At 34.0% G+C, this 16,098-nt stretch overlaps 2 protein-coding genes across 4 annotated transcripts; both read right to left on the reverse strand.

The window, feature by feature from the left end:
• Window positions 1–1,879: 1,879 nt before the first annotated feature.
• LOC147392749 (uncharacterized) lies at window positions 1,880–4,324 on the reverse strand. Its single transcript, XM_086455806.1, has 2 exons — window positions 4,134–4,324; window positions 1,880–2,251 (listed from the first exon to the last, which is right to left on the reverse strand). The coding sequence occupies exons 1-2, from the start codon at window positions 4,276–4,278 to the stop codon at window positions 2,160–2,162; spliced, it is 237 nt and encodes a 78-aa protein (XP_086311932.1). The 5' UTR covers window positions 4,279–4,324; the 3' UTR covers window positions 1,880–2,159.
• A 3,132-nt stretch (window positions 4,325–7,456) lies between these two features.
• LOC147392750 (uncharacterized) lies at window positions 7,457–15,116 on the reverse strand. 3 transcript variants are annotated; one of them, XM_086455972.1, is made up of 5 exons: window positions 13,902–15,116; window positions 11,946–11,998; window positions 8,694–8,851; window positions 7,943–8,164; window positions 7,457–7,856 (listed from the first exon to the last, which is right to left on the reverse strand). In XM_086455972.1, exons 3-5 carry the CDS (start codon window positions 8,848–8,850, stop codon window positions 7,672–7,674), a joined length of 564 nt encoding a protein of 187 aa, XP_086312098.1. In that variant the 5' UTR covers window position 8,851; window positions 11,946–11,998; window positions 13,902–15,116; the 3' UTR covers window positions 7,457–7,671. The 3 variants fall into 3 exon arrangements, with proteins under 3 accessions (XP_086312098.1, XP_086312097.1, XP_086312096.1); XM_086455971.1 differs by lacking the exon at window positions 11,946–11,998 and having other exon boundaries at window positions 13,902–15,113; XM_086455970.1 differs by lacking the exons at window positions 11,946–11,998; window positions 13,902–15,116 and adding an exon at window positions 9,798–11,902.
• Between the last annotated feature and the right edge of the window lie 982 nt (window positions 15,117–16,098).

Raw genomic sequence — 16,098 nt, forward strand, 5'->3', positions numbered from 1 at the left:
GCTGCAGACTGTGCAATGAGAAAACATGGGACTAGAACTGAAACTGAAACTTTGAATAATAATTTGAATTCAAAACTTGTAGCACTATTTGGGCTTACCATTTGATGGTCATAGTTTTGGGATGCGGGTATGATATCCTACCCACATCTTATTTGGGCTTACCATGAAGCATCCTACAATAGTATCAAAATTTGGGACGGTGTGATCGAGAAATTGGAGAAAAAGTTGAGCACGTAGAAGGTCAATTATCTATCAAAAGGGGGGAAAGTTACTCTGATCAAGAGTACTTTATCTAGTATCCCGGTCTACTTTCTCTCTTTATTCACGCTTCCGACGTCCGTCGAAATTAGATTGGAAAGAGTCATGAAGAACTTTTTGTGGAATAATAAGAGTGGTAGAAGGAAGTATCATTTGGTAAGATGGAAGGTGATTTGCATGCCAAAAAGAAATGAGGGACTGGGAATAAAGGGCCTTAAACTAGCCAATAGAACGCTCTTAGAAAAATGGCTTTGGAGGTTTGATGAGGAAATGGGTAGTTTGTGAAAGAAGGTTATTACGGCTAAGTATGGGGAGAGGAGGTTAGGTTGGTACAGTGACGAGTCTAACGAATCGTATGGGTGTAGTGTTTGGAAAGGAATTCTGAAAGTTAGCAAGAATTTTGAGAAAAGGATTAGATTCAAAGCGGGTGTGGGGGACAAAATCAAATTTTGGGAAGATATTTGGTGCGGTACAGCGTCTTTGACAATTCAATTTCCGTCTTTGTATGCTCGTTCAATTAAGAAAAATCGTTCTATTCAACAGTGTTTGATTCGCAACGAGTTCAGTACCACCTGGAATTTGGGGTTTAGGAGAAACTTTAACGATTGGGAATTATCTGAGGTTACATCTTTCCTTGATTTCCTGCATACATTCCACCTCAACAAAAGCGAGCAAGATAGGTGGGAATGGATAAGGGCGAAGGATACGAGATTCTTTGTCAGGTCCTTTCATAAATGGCTCACTCCTTCTGCTAAGTGCACCATCTCGGGTCCCTTCATGTAGCTCAAGTTAATTCCCTCTAAAATCTCTTTTTTTATTTGACTGGTTTCCCTTGGAAGGATTCTTACGATGGATAACTTAATTGGTCGAGGTTGGATAAATCTCAATTGTTGTCATCTTTGCTTGAAAGAAAGTGAATCTATTGATCATATTTTAATTCATTGCACATTTACTTACAACATTTGGTTAACTTTCCTTGATTTTTTCCGTATCAATTGGGTCTTCGCACGTAAGTTCTCCTCGTTGTTAGAAGAATGGACTAACAACGCCTTTTAGGCCAGAAAACGTTACCTGTGGGTTATACTTCCCTCGGCTATGGTGTGGGAGATTTGGAACGAAAGAAATAATAGGGTGTTCAATAACAAGACTAGAAGTTCTCATGCAAGTTTCTTGGAGATTTTGGGCTTGCTATATCTTTGGCCTAAATAGAACATAGAGTTCGCGGGTGTTTCTTTTGATGACTTTGTATTTAGATGGAACTCCTTATGTAATTACTAATGTTGCTTGTTTCTTTTCTTTGCTTTCATTTCGAGGCTTTCTCGGCCTCCTTGTAATCCGTTTTTCTCCCTTTCAATATATTATACCTTTCAAAAAAAAATACATGCTGCACTTAATTCCGAAATAAAGCTGTACGCCTGTGCCGTGGGGAAAAATTCCATAATATCTGGTTTTGGAAATGAACCCTTTTATGAGAGGTAGCCACAGACTAATTTGTTAGTGTGGTAGTTTCAACCACACCACCCAACACTGCTTAAACATTGACAAAACGTGACGGATTTCCCATTTGAACTCGAAGTAAAATGATAAAAAGGATCAAGAACCAAAGTTACAGGCAAACAAATTAAGCCTACAATCGAATCATGATTCATTCATGAATAATATCAACTTTGCAAAAACTCTTACAAGTCTTTAGCATTTGCAAGAGCAACTGTATCGTACCTTAGCTCTATGGCAATTATGAAGGAAAAGAAAGAAAGAGAGCAACTCAAATTGGGATAGTCAAACCAATCCTTATGAAGAGACATATGTCCTGTTGTGTCATAGATATGGAAATCTACATAAAATAAAACTTTAAACCTTCCATTGAACCATTACTCTCCTTCCATAAAAGCTGTGAGAGTTCATTTAATAGAGGAAGTACTAGAAGAAAGCCTTTCACTCCTTGCTTTATCAGCTTTTTCCAAGTAATCTTGATGGGAATGTTGTTTTGATCCTTCAAAAAGGAAAGAAGACATTGTGAGAGGTAAGGTAGAAAAAAATATAAAACTGATAAATCCAGAAGAATAGAACAAAAACTAACATCAACACGGTTAGTAACAGTCCCAATACAAATCACTCCCTCTTATCTTATCGATGATCTATCTATATCCCTTCAAGAGTCTCAAAGTCAAAGATGATAACAACCACATGTACAAGATCAGAGATAAGAGTACAGGTAATTGGAGAAGTAAGGTGAACATATTACATGATATCACAGATCAGAATACAAAAAAAAATGACAAATCTGAGACCCCCATAGGAGAGATCTGTATTGGGCAGCAAATCAGGCAGAAGTACATGTTGTGTACACGCAGGAGCAAGACTAACCTTCAATCATGTCTATTTTGATTAGAATATTATTTTTGGTGCGATCCATAAAGGACTGGATCCTAAACCCATTCACTTACAGAGAATCTATGGGTAGGAGATTATTGGTACAACATCCAAACCAATGTTTTTAGAGGCGTGTGAGGCTTATGCCTCAAGATGAGACTCATTTAAAAACGCCCTGAGGCATAAGGTTGAAACCTTAAAGAAACTAAGGCTTAAGCCTCAACCATGAGGCACCTAAAAGGCATATGCCTCACCTTTTTTTTTTTCTTCTAATGCATTTCTTCCTCATTCTTCTTATTCTTTTCTTGTTAATTTACTTCTTTTTTATTATTTGAATAAGATTTATAAATTTCTTCTTTTTTATACTTCTATTTCTTTGCTACTGCTAGTATGCAACATAATTGAACACTTAGAAATGAATTCAAATACAAAATAATGGCGTATACCAAGAGAAACGTCGATCAAGCTGATTTATAAATAATTTTTCGTACTATGTAGTGTATTTTCGTTAAAAAATAATATTTAGTTGTATCTTTGTAATGAATATAAAATAATTAGTAATCATAGAGATTTTCAACTATTCTAGTACAAAATATTTCTATTTAGCTAAAATATAAAGTAATAATATTTTATATTAGTATTTATTGTTGTGGATTAAAACTTCGTAGACTTGAAATTTATAAATATGCAATAGATATCGTAATTTTGAGTTTTTAATATTATATTATTTGTTAAAAATATCATGCATGAGAGGCTTATGCTTTACGCCTTGAGGTGCTGGCTAGCTGAGCGCCTTGCCTCATACCTTAGTGTCTGAAAACATTGATCCAATCAACCTAATCAACGGGTATCTTATTTTTTCCATATAGAATCAATTTGTAGAGTGGCATTACTTTAACATAAGTTTTTCAATGAACTGCACAAGGTTACATGTGTCATGTATTTCCAATAGGTTGGGCCTATGTATGGGCACTCCATTGCCCATTTTTTTTAATAGGTAAACTAACTGAAGTTGAATTCAACCATGTTTGAACCTAGAATGTCGGAACAACACTCCAAATGTCTTACTAAATGGCATTATGGTGTGAGATGTGGAATAAGATCCTTTTTCGTAAACAAAATCAGATTCCTAACATCCAAAATGGCTGAATTCAATTCAATGTGAACATGTTGTTTCTTAATTGCCCAAAATTTATCTCCATCAAGCATAATGGGTGTTACTGTTGTTTTATAAAAATTTCATTTTTAATTTGATTAGGATACATTAATCACATAAAATTCTAAAACAAGCATCCACTTTATTACTCATTCAACTTTAATTCGATGGAAACAACAAAAATTGTCGCTTCGCGTTGTTTTCTCAACCATTTGGAGGATCTTTTTCATTCCTCCAAAACCCTAATAACTGAGAAGGTCTTAAACCCTAAACCCATATACCTAATTAGGGATGAAAAGGGTCCAAAACCCTAATAACTGATGAAGAAGAGAAAGAGTAGAGATACCTCGGGTCATGAGAATCCAAGGAACACTGAAGACAGCACCAATGATGACTATACCCATGAATACGTGTTTCTTCTCTCCACTGTATATAAAATGTTCCATTTTCGACCTGAATCCTCCTCCATTTCCACTGCTTTTGCTCTCCATCTCTCTCTCTCTCTCTCTCTCTGTGATATTTGCTTATTTGCATATTTGCAATGGTCGAGTGTGTGATCTAAGCTAGGGCTGTCAATGGATCGGGTCCGAATCGATTTGGTACCGATCCATTAAAATCGAATCGGATAAAACTTGATTTTATATATACAAAATCTGAATAAATTTTATATATCTTAGACAAATATATAATATAATTTATATACTTTCTAACATATTATCGAATCGGGATATGATTGATCTATGTTTGATTAATAAGATATCAGATCAAAATCTTATTAGATCGGATCTTTATTGAAATCCAAAACATCGATCTAGACCTGAAGTTATTAGATCAGATTTCGAGTCTAATTTGATCCATTAATAACCCTAGTGTGACCTAGGGGTAGCATCTGCATGTGCCATGGTGTATACATGTAAGTCGTACGTGCAATTATAATAGGTTGTTTGTGCTATTTGCGATACAGTTCATATTGGGTTCGTAAAATCAAACCAACCACGAACCCATCAAATTTTGATTGAGTTCGGCAAACCAAAGCATATTGATTCTCAAAAAAAATTTAATTACCAATTTATTTTATTTTTGTCATTGTTTGCATTTAAAATTTGGATTATTATATTAATTTGTTTTTATTTAACTTAGAATTTTTTAACATTTTAACCGTACTTATAACTTGTATACTTGAATTATATATTTGTACAAACGAATCAAATTGAACTAAGAAAATATTTATCTCTACCTATCCCTACGACTAGGTTCATTCTAGAGTGAAGAACCATGAACCCAAATTTTATTCGAGAAAACTAACAAACCAGGTAACTTATGTTTTGGGGGGGGGCACGGAGACAACTTATCATGATTGAGAATTAATAAATAATAATAAAAATTATGAGTAAGAATTTGTTTTACTACTCCACGTGTCATACTCAAAATGCTCTCATGACGTGGCATGTGGTAGAAGTATACAAAACTGCACATATTTTTTCCTTGGAATGTCTTGTATATTTTATTTTATTTTATTTTAATAAAGACAGACTTACATGTTCGATGTGTTGGAGGATCCTCAAAATCATGTTCACAATCCTGTAATCTCAAGCAACTTTTTGAAACCTCAAAGAGGAGAGTATCATTGGATAAAAATTTGTTAATAGTTGGCCACAAATCATTTTTATGGAAAAGTAGACATCTCTTTGTTTCGTTCCACTATTTTCTCTATTTAGTTTTTCTACATTCGTATGTTGAATCCCTTTTTCATCAGCATTTCTCTTTGATCTTCTAAACCAAGGTTTAAGATCTGGTTTTTGGGGCAATATTTTTGTTTTTAGAGAAATTAAAATGATTTAGACCAATGGCAATTTCAAATTCAATAAACGATGAGAGTTTGTAGGTTGTGTCTGATACCTAATATGAGTAATGGCTCCTCGAGGCCACCCATGAGGGTGTATCCTCACTTACCTGATTCGTGTGATGTGCAGGCATTGCACGTGCTTGGGGGAGGGACTCATATGCCTTTCTAGATCGAAATATTTTAAGATACATTCTTGAAATGTTTCATTTGGGTTTCGGCCAAAATTGTAACGCTCTGACACATGTGTATGAAGTCAAATCAATTACCATGCCCATCTTATTAATACATGTTGGATATTTGTGCAAATTGTGAGATTGATCCCTTTCAAGTCAAGTAAGGTTTCTACTTCTAATCAACAATGGAGGAAAATTTAAATGTTTTTTTGCCTTTCTGTGCAGTGAGTCTACCACTGTCGGTACCCTTGGGGCTGAGTTACATTTTCATTTTTGGGTGGTATGGATGCTACTGTCTTTGGATATACTCAGCAGATCTAACGGCCTATATTTCTTGGCACAAAACTTGGAAAAGTTTAGGGCCTCCGAAATTCCCCAAGTATCAATCAATTGTGAGAAAAAGAAACAAGTTTTCTTCGAACAACTTTTGATGAGGCCCAAGACTGAACTTCAAAAAGATATATTCTTTGATCTCCCAAGAGACCAGGTGCAACTTTACTTCAACCAGCATTCATGGTTTTAAAACTCATTCTGACGTCTTGTCTTGTGCATGAACGAGACCAAGTCATCTGGAACAAGTTTTCTAATGTGTTTGAGTTGTCTCATTCAATAATGAGACAGATGAACCATGATTTTAAATCTCATCTGATACGTTTGACTTGTCTATTCGTCTCGTTAGTGGACGATAACGAGACACATCGGACAAGATTTAAAACCATGCCAGATTTGTAACGATACTTCTGATTTTCTTTGAATCTTGAAGGCTTCTACTCCCAAGTAGATCTACAAAACTGAGAAAGAAATTGGACTTGGAAAGTGAAAATTAAATTCGAAGACTTCTGATTCTAGTAAAAGGCAGATTTAAAATGGAGAGGAAAACATTTTGAGCAAATAAAAAATTGAAAAATATATAATTTTATTCTTTTCTTTAATATTTATCAACTTTAGTTCTAGTAGATGTTCCTGCTTGAGTTCTCTTAAACACTTACAAGGGGGTCATTGAGAAAAAAAAATTGTATTTAAAAATTAAAAGTATGCTTTTGCATTTAAAAACATAAAAATAAGTTTAGAAAGTAGAATGAGTCAAGTCATTTAAAATGATTTAAATGATCATTAAAAGCACTAAAAGCACGTGTTTAAATATAAATAATAATTAATTAATACTAAAAGTATTAATTAGAATAGTAGATTCTCAATAATAAATTATATTTTATATTGTACAGAAACATTTAATTATTAAAATCCAATTTATTTAATAGGATTTTTAGTGTTTTAGACTTCTAACCTTCAAAAGTTAAGGATTTCGGGCCTCATCTCAATATGACTAACATTATCACCAAGAACAAATCTATTCTGATATTATTAACAACAACAAAGGTTTAAAGTGAAAGATATGGCTTCAGAAAATCATTATTCTATTCAAAATTATTGACATTCTTACTGACTCAAGCATCAGAGTAGATTGGAGGACCATCCAATCTAACAAACATTAGTCCCACATCAAACAAACATGAGAACAGAATTGGTCATATAAATAGGCATTTAAGGATTATCCAAAGCTACTAAATTTAATTCATTAAGTTCAAATATAGGAATATTAAACCATAAGTGCTAAATACTCAACATGCAATGTCAAGAAGAAGAAAGATATGTCTAAGAAAGTGAAAAAGATCATCCCCATACCACCAAGTTCTAAATACTCAAACATGTCATGTCAACAAGAAGACAGATGTATCTAAGAAAGCGAAAAGCATTGGGTTCAAATATAGGAATAATAAAGCACACCAAGTTCTAAATCCTTAACAATGTAAGTTGAGAAGAAGATGAAAAATATGTCTTAAGAAAGTGAAAAGCATCGGTGACCCCTAGTTTTTTGGATTTTTGAGGATGCAGAAATAGCACTCCCTGCTCTGGATATGCCCAACTTGAACTGGAAGAGGCAGGGCACGGAAGCAGTGACGGTGAAAGTAGTGTCCACAAGGCCTTCGATGACACGGGGCAGTATCATATATCATGTTACAGTGACAGTAAAGGCAATACACCTTCAGATCTGCAAATAAATTGTGAAAGGTGATATTCGCTAAAGAAAAATAAATAAACTACAAAGTAAAAAAAAAAAGAGTAGGGGATAGATACTAATGGCTTGAGGATCTTCTGCAGATGATAAGTGGAGAGGACCATCATCCTTATGTTTCCTTTGCGGTATTAGATCACGCCCAATGTCAGGGCTAAGGAGATCACGAGCAGTGTGTTCTTTTTCATGTCCATGGAATAAAAATTGAGTAAATTCTTCGGGACTCAGGATGCCGTCAATGTTTTCGATAAGTTTTGGTTCATCACAAGCTTCAACAGTCTTTCCTGTAGATACAATGAACAAAACCATGACTATCATAACCAAGAAGCTTCAATATTGAACTCTCGAAGAAGGAAAAAAAGTATGGATTTTTTCAATTTTTTAATTACTCATATAAGCAAAACACGTATCATTTCTCTACAACAACAACAACGCCTTATACCAAAGAATGGGGCCTCACTAAACGAATCTTGTTCCTCAATTCCAGTGTGTCCAAAGCCAGTTAAAAAGATATACGTACAATAAATGTTTTAAAAACTAAGCACAAGCTAATATTGAGTATGTATTATATTAAGATTTGATTATTAAAGTCATAAAATAAAGTTGGAATATAATAAATTTTACCGTCTTTTGGAAATGATCCACTAAGACCCAATAGTTTACAAAGTGACCGATCTTATAATAAAATTTGATTGGACCCAGTTTGACCACCGGTACTGTCTGGTTTTATACAGAACTGGTACAAGGCATTCACAAATGAGTATGGTGGATGATGGTGGTTCAAGTATATCAAAAATGACATCGAAGGAATACCTGTAAGCGACTGCTGACTACTGCCATCAATCTCTCTTGGGCCGATGACTTGATCGGCAGTCAGTGCTGAGTGGTTATTATTGAATGAGCTTGAAGCCACCCGTTGTCTGCGAGTGTATGTATAGAGATTGTTCTGTCCAAAGTCTGGATCATCCATTCTGAGTAAAAATAAAATAAAAAATTTGCGATGATCATACCAATTGGCCTCGAAGAGAATGTATTTGATGTCATGCCAATCTGAACTTAAACAGGGTTTAACTTTTAAACTAGGAATTTGTTTGAAAAATATGGAGAGAAAGAGACCTAATTTACGTCTCCTCAAAAATATATATTTATAGGGTTGGGCTCCATGGACTCAAGAAATGACACAAGATCGTAATCGTGTAAACACAAAATCTTTTCTTGAAAATTATTCTTGAGATGAGTATCATCAGGATGTGTATTGTTGAAATAGGTATAATATCTCAACCATTAGATTTTGTGTTTACACAGTCAAGATCTTATGGCATTTTTTGAGTCATAATATACATGATCCTAGGATAGCTCGAGAAGAGGTAGCCAACTAGAACCACTTTTTTGTTTTACAATTTATATATTTGCATTTTAGGGTTATTTTATATTATTTTTTACTTTCAATTTTAGGCAGTTTAATAAATTTATCTTTACAAGTATTTTCCAATCTTTCTTTAGGGGTTTCTCTCAACAATCTAAGCCATTCACCCTCATGATATTGGTGGTTATAATTCCTTTACTGTTTAAGCTGCTTCTATCTTGTCTTTTCTTTTTTCTTTTGTGAAGTTGTGGTTGAGTTTTGCAATTTACCCTAAAATTAACAAGAGTTTCTACTACACCTCTTTCATCTATTTAGTGATTTTTCAACATCAGAGTTTCCTCAATTGGATTGAACTTGTCCATTCCACCCACTTCAAAACTATTTTGCAAACTAGTCCAATCATTTGACAGAACTCAACAAAAGCCATAGAGGAGAAGATTTATGAAGTCATTTTAAATAAATAAAAAATCTTAAAATAATAAATTAATAGAAGATTTTCTACAATAAGAAATAATAAACCTCAAGAACATAGTATAGAGAAAGATCCTTACCGAGCCTAGGGATTTCACCGCTCAAAAATGTTGAAGAGACGAGATGTGATACTCTCACACACACACAAGGGGAGAGGGGGTATTAGTATAAAGCGGAGGTATCAATGGTAGAGCTTTCTTTCCTTTCCAGAAGGGCTTTCATGAGCCAATAGCCACGTTTGCGCTAGCTATTAGTTTAACATTTATTTAAGGTAATTTCAAATGATTATACCGAAAAAAGAGAAATATATGATGTTTATCAGGTTGATGGTCCTCAATGAGCCCTAGCTTGCATGTTCAAAATTCAAATCATTTACATTTATAGATGCTCTTTTTTAATCAACTCAAACATAAAATCATGGTCTAAAATTTATAATTTTCAAGTTAAAATCCTTATTTGATGTGCTTTTTTAGTAACTAATATGGAAGGTTGTGTTCAATATAAACGATGCTAATATTGGCACCAATCAATTTTTTTCCTAAATAATAGAAATAATAAATTAAGATGTTGAAGTATTATTATAAAAAAAAAATTGGAAAAAATAATTCTTTCCTAAAACTTAAATAAAGAATATATGGAGAATGCTAATGTCCAAGACCTCATGGGGATGTTAGCTTTCTCCAACACATTTTTTCCAATAATACACCTACCCATTTTTGTCTTTTAGTGAAAGATAAGGGTATATTAATCTTTTTACATAATAAATGCTTATTTATATAATAAATTCTTGTCTTTTACATAATAAATGCTACGAGCATTTAGCATTTAGATTTAAATGTCTTATTTATAATGAATGCTTTGGCAATCAATGCAAACAAACATTAATAAAAGACCAACATACCCCTATCTTTTTTATTAAAAAACAAAATGTACAAGGTATTATTGGAAAAAAAATATGTTGGAAAATGCTAACGTCCCCAGGAGGTCATAGACGTTAGAATTCCTTTATATATCCCACCGAACTACAATTTTGTGGGGCCTACTTTATTGCCTTTACTCTTCACCCCCTTTAACTTTACTATATTTCCTCTTTTACCCCTTTAATTCACTTTATTGTTTTTAATCTTTTACTCTTTAACCTCAAAAAATTTTAATAATCCCCCTCCAACTTTATTTTATTTTCTCTTTTACCCCCTTAACCTCAAAAGAGGATACCCTACTTGGGGTTAAGGGGTAAAAGACGAAGGATAGTAAAGTAAGAGGGGGTATTATTGAAAAAAGATGGAGGGGGAGGAGAAGAAAGACAATAAAGTTGAAAGGGTTAAGAGGAATGGGGTAGAGTGTAATCCCCACTCCAAACCTGTAGCTGGAGGGTACATTTATTTATTTTGAAAAAAATAACTAATAGGTATAGGGTGAGTGGTTAGCAAATGAAGTTGGGTTCAAGGGGGTTTGAACCTATAATATGGGAACAACACTCCACATGTCTTACACCAACTTAGTTGGAGGGGACTTTTATCCCCCATAACTATAGTTAGCATGAGACCCACCATTGTGTTGTATCATATATATGTATATCTACATATTTAGAGGGAGATTTTTTTTTTTTTTTGCTTATCGTGGGTATGCCCACCATTTGAGTGAGACTAATCCCATGGTCACACGCACCGCCCCTTCAAAAAGTCCTACATGCAACTAGTTGAGAAGACATATATACATACATACATACATACATACATACATACATACATACATACATATAACTAGGTTGACTGGCTGAGTTTCTAATCTGACTCAATAAATCCAACTTCTGTGACTTCGTATACCAAGTAACACCAAAATTCTATCAAGTCAAGTCAACTCCACTGGACAAATTGACTCACCAAGTTTTAGAACTATGATTTTAACATCAAAGAGCATCGCCAAAAAACAAAAAAGAATATGCTTGATTCAAGGTAGTTCAATCACCAAGACAAGTTCAAGATGGTTTATTTCGTAAATCACGAAGGATTATCTTAACCTTTCTCATTGATCTTTGAATTAAAATACAAAAAAAATTAAAATTAAATTATGAAGCAATTCTCTAACTAACAGATCAAAATTCATTACAATCCAAATATAAATCAAATCATTAATCTTAATCCCAAATTGATCAACTAGCTTTAATGCTTTGTAGTCCTAACCTATAATGTTAGTATACACTTAACCACCAATATTAAGGTACTTACCATTCTTCCCTCAGGAAAACGACCTTGTCCTCAAGGTTGAATCCATCAGGATCCTAAATTGTATTGATAGCAAACACATCCATGTTAATACTTGTTATGTACGCCAATGTCTATTGAATTTGACGATGATGCTTTAGAAATTAGATTTGTCAAGCTCTATTCTACAAAAGCAGGTGAACTAAATGATAAAAATCAATCTGCTCCTAACGGTACTACATGAGATATTAGAAGCAAGCAAAGGTGAATCGGTATCTTCTCCATTGAATGCCTGCTACAATCAGTGATGATTCGCACAAAAATGAAGACCCTTGAGAACTAATATTGGACTAGGAAAGGTGGGGAAGTAAAGTCCATATTCATGGATCACTCTTTCTTGGAATTTTTTGAAAATGATCAGTTTGTCAACAAACTTCTCACACTCGACAAAAAACATGAAATCAATTTCTTCTTGTGATGTAAAACATCTTGCATTGAAATTCCTTGAAAAGGAAGGTAGATAAAAGAACATTCATTCGTCTATGACTGAGTCAACCCAGTCTAGCCATAGCATGGGCCAAATTCCTACCCAGCAGCACCTTTCTTATGTGCTTAATTTGAAGTCCAACTGATTGAATTTTATCAATTAAGATTTCTAATACGTGTCTAATTATATTTTAGTGTCCAAATGGTGCTAGGAAAGTAGTAATAGTATTTTATTTAAAGTATGTCTAGTTCACCTTATTCAATTGGAAAAGATTTTTTTTTTTTTTTTTGTTATTTTTATATTAGGATTATAATTCTTTTTCCTTATTGAACAAGGTGGATTTCTCTATAAAAAGAGATCTCCTAGAGAATTGTAATTAATTCAAGCATTAATAAAAATAACTACTTTGCTCTAAAATTTTATTATTTTCTCTTCCACTTGTGGAATTGATAGAGGTTTTCGTCTTCCTTGAGCAATCGAGGGTTTTATTCGCTTCCGCTTCGTATCTTGTTTTTCAAAAATTTCTCCCACATTAATTGATGCTCTTATTGTTACGCGGTTCTTCTTACCTTGGATCTTCAATGTGTTTGGTGATGTTGACATTTATCTCTTATTTGTTTGAAACTGATTATAATAATTGATAAAATAGTAACTATTCAATGTTAGATTTAGACCATTCCATCTAAGGTAATAGTATAAAGACTAATGAGGAGTAAATTCTATCATAGGATCATCTCTAGTGATATTTTTAAGGATGAACTCCTTAACAAGACAACAACAATCCCTCAAATCATCACTGTAGTGTTTTGATAAAACTTCTTGTTTTTCATCTCCATCGTGTAAGAACGTGAAGAATGGTGATTACTTTGCTCGGTACCAATCATAACATTCTCGGAGGATGGTTGAAAAAGTGAGGGGCAAAAAAAAGGAAGAAGATGGTTATTTCTGTTTAACACCGCCATGAAATATGCAAAAAAAAAAGTTAATTTCTCCAAAACCCTGAAAATTTCAAGAAACATTCAAAACAAAGAAGAGCATGGTAATAGATGAACACCGTGAATTAAACAAACCACACGGATTTATCTAAAATGCAGAAACTAATAGAAACCAATCAAGCATGAACATCAAAGTGAAGTTCATAACCATGAAATATAAAATCACGATTTCTCTAAATCTCTGAAAATTTCAAGAAACGTAATATATGAACACCTGTGAATTAAACAAACCACAAATGTTAATCTAAGATTCTCAAAATTAACGAAACCAATGAAACATGAACATCTAACAGAAGTCGTCCACCATGATATACAAAACATATTAATTTGTCTAAACCCCTGAAAGTTTCAAGAAACATGTCAAAAAAAGAACACATCAACAGATAAACACCATGAACTAAACAAAGCTTGTCTAAAATGCAGAAAATAAACGAAACCAATCAAACATGAACATCGTAGCAAAGTCCCAAGAAAAACAGAAAGAGCACAAAGAATTACTTAATTCAATCGAGTCCATGAGATGGCACTTCATCGACCATCAACTCTTCTTTCAGTTCTTTGGAGGCCTGAGATATCAAGAAACTCTTCATTGATCACAAAACCCAATTCCCACAATTTCTCATTCCCTTCTCCATCTTTCAAAACCTTTCCCCACAAATTAATTTATTCGATTTCAGTTTGCAATTCCATTGCTTTGTGACCTCTTCTCTCAACATGGATAACTTTCAAACTTTCAATTCGACTTCCAAAATATCCAAACAAACTCCTGTTAGCTTCAGTTTCACCATTGTTGGGATTTGAATAAAGCTTTACCCTTTAGGCTCCGGAAAAATCGCAGAACGAAGAATTCTGCAATCTTGGGGGGTAGAAGAGGAAATATTGGTGGCCTTCAAGGTGATTTTGTGCAATTTTGGATGAAATACAGAGCTATTTCTTGACATCAAATGCTTTGATATAGAAAACAGGGAGCTTTATTTAAAACAGAGAATTTAAATTTTCTTGCTTGAAACCACTCAAGATTATGGTTTCAAACTAGGACAAAATCTAGTAGACTCGAGTGAGTCAGAAAGAAATCGGAAACCCCGACCGAGTTCGCAGAACCTGTAATTTTTCATGAAGTATTTGGGATTAAAACCCTCAAAAGTGCTAGTTTTCATGAAATATTTGGAATTAAATCCCCAAAAATTTTCTCCTCCTTTGCTTGTATATCTCGTACATCAAGAGATAACTAAGATACTTGAAATCAAACAGTTAGAGAAGAAAATCAGTCTTACAAACCCTGCATCCATCCATTGATGAGGATCAAAGTCGAAGAATAAATGATCTCTGCGGATTTCAGAAAACATGAGCTTAGGGTTTGGGAGTGGTGAAGATGCAGGTTCGGCTTCACAGGAGGCAGACGACAACGTCATCATCGAGATGGTCTTTGAGGGAGACCTTGGGGATGAGGAGGTTAACGGTGTTAGATTTAACGGCGGAGGCAACTGGTTCATAAGGAGGAGAGACAAGGAATCGTTCATGGCGACAAGCGAGTGGGTACTGGTTTGGCCTGTGCGGATGTTGACGGTCGCTAGTGAAGCTGTGAAGCTTTGTTCATGTTCACCATTTCGATTTTCGAAAGAGGATTTCTAGTTCCACACCAAATTTTACTTATGACACACAAATTCATGAATTGTAAAAGCTACGCACTGTTTGCACTTTGCACCCACTTTCATGCTCATTGCACCAACTTTCCTCTATTAGTTGCTAAAACATGATCGATCGCTATGTGTTGAACAGGTCGGTGGATGGACTGAAGAGTATCTCGGTCTCACATTTGTATCAATAAGGGGAGGAGGCCATATGGTTTCTCTTGTCAAACCCAAACTTGCTCTTGTGCTTGTAAAGTCCTTCCTATTAGGAAGCTCAATGCCATCCTTATCGGGTTCCGCGATTCTTGATTTTTTTTTCTTCCTTTAGTAATTCAAAGTAACTATGTTATGGAGCGAGCTTTGCATATGAAATCTTGAATCCAACAATACTAATTTTTTCATGAAGTATTTGTGCTTCGGAAAAGTCGCGGAACAAAGAATTCTGCAATCTTGAGGGGAAGGGAAGAAAATTTTGGTGGGTTTGAATGTGATTTTGTGAGTTTTGGAAGTAATGTATATCAATTTCTTAACATCAAATGGTTTGATATAGAAAACATGGAACTTTATTTGAAACAGAACATTTAAATTTTCTTGCTCGATGCCACTTGAAATTTTGGTATTACTTACAATATCTTTCAAAAATTAATTTACTAAATCAAATTTTCCCCGTCATTTATCCACGAAAAATGATATTGAGTTATTGACTTTCTGTCACAATAATAACTTTATCTTATATTTTGCGAAGAGTAAACTTAACATCACCAAATTTTTGAAGGACATTACTGAATTTATATAATAAAACACAATGGTAGGTCTCACTTCAATTACAATTGTAGGGGTATAGACATCCTACTCCATTTATAGTAGAGTGGAATCCACACTACTCCACTTTATTATCTCAAATGTATTGGAAAACTCATCTAAGATGACTCAGTATCTGACATGGATAAAACGCAAAACTAAGTTTTAAAATCATGGTTGCAGCTTTCACTATAATATCCTTCATTTTGGACAATTGGGTGGTCTTTTCTCTTATGTCGTTCCTTCCACATTTGAACTTGGGA

The sequence above is a fragment of the Akebia trifoliata genome, chromosome 10, assembly GCF_017979445.1.
Source record: "Akebia trifoliata isolate Shusen 1 chromosome 10, ASM1797944v1, whole genome shotgun sequence".
Taxonomy (NCBI): Eukaryota; Viridiplantae; Streptophyta; class Magnoliopsida; order Ranunculales; family Lardizabalaceae; genus Akebia; species Akebia trifoliata.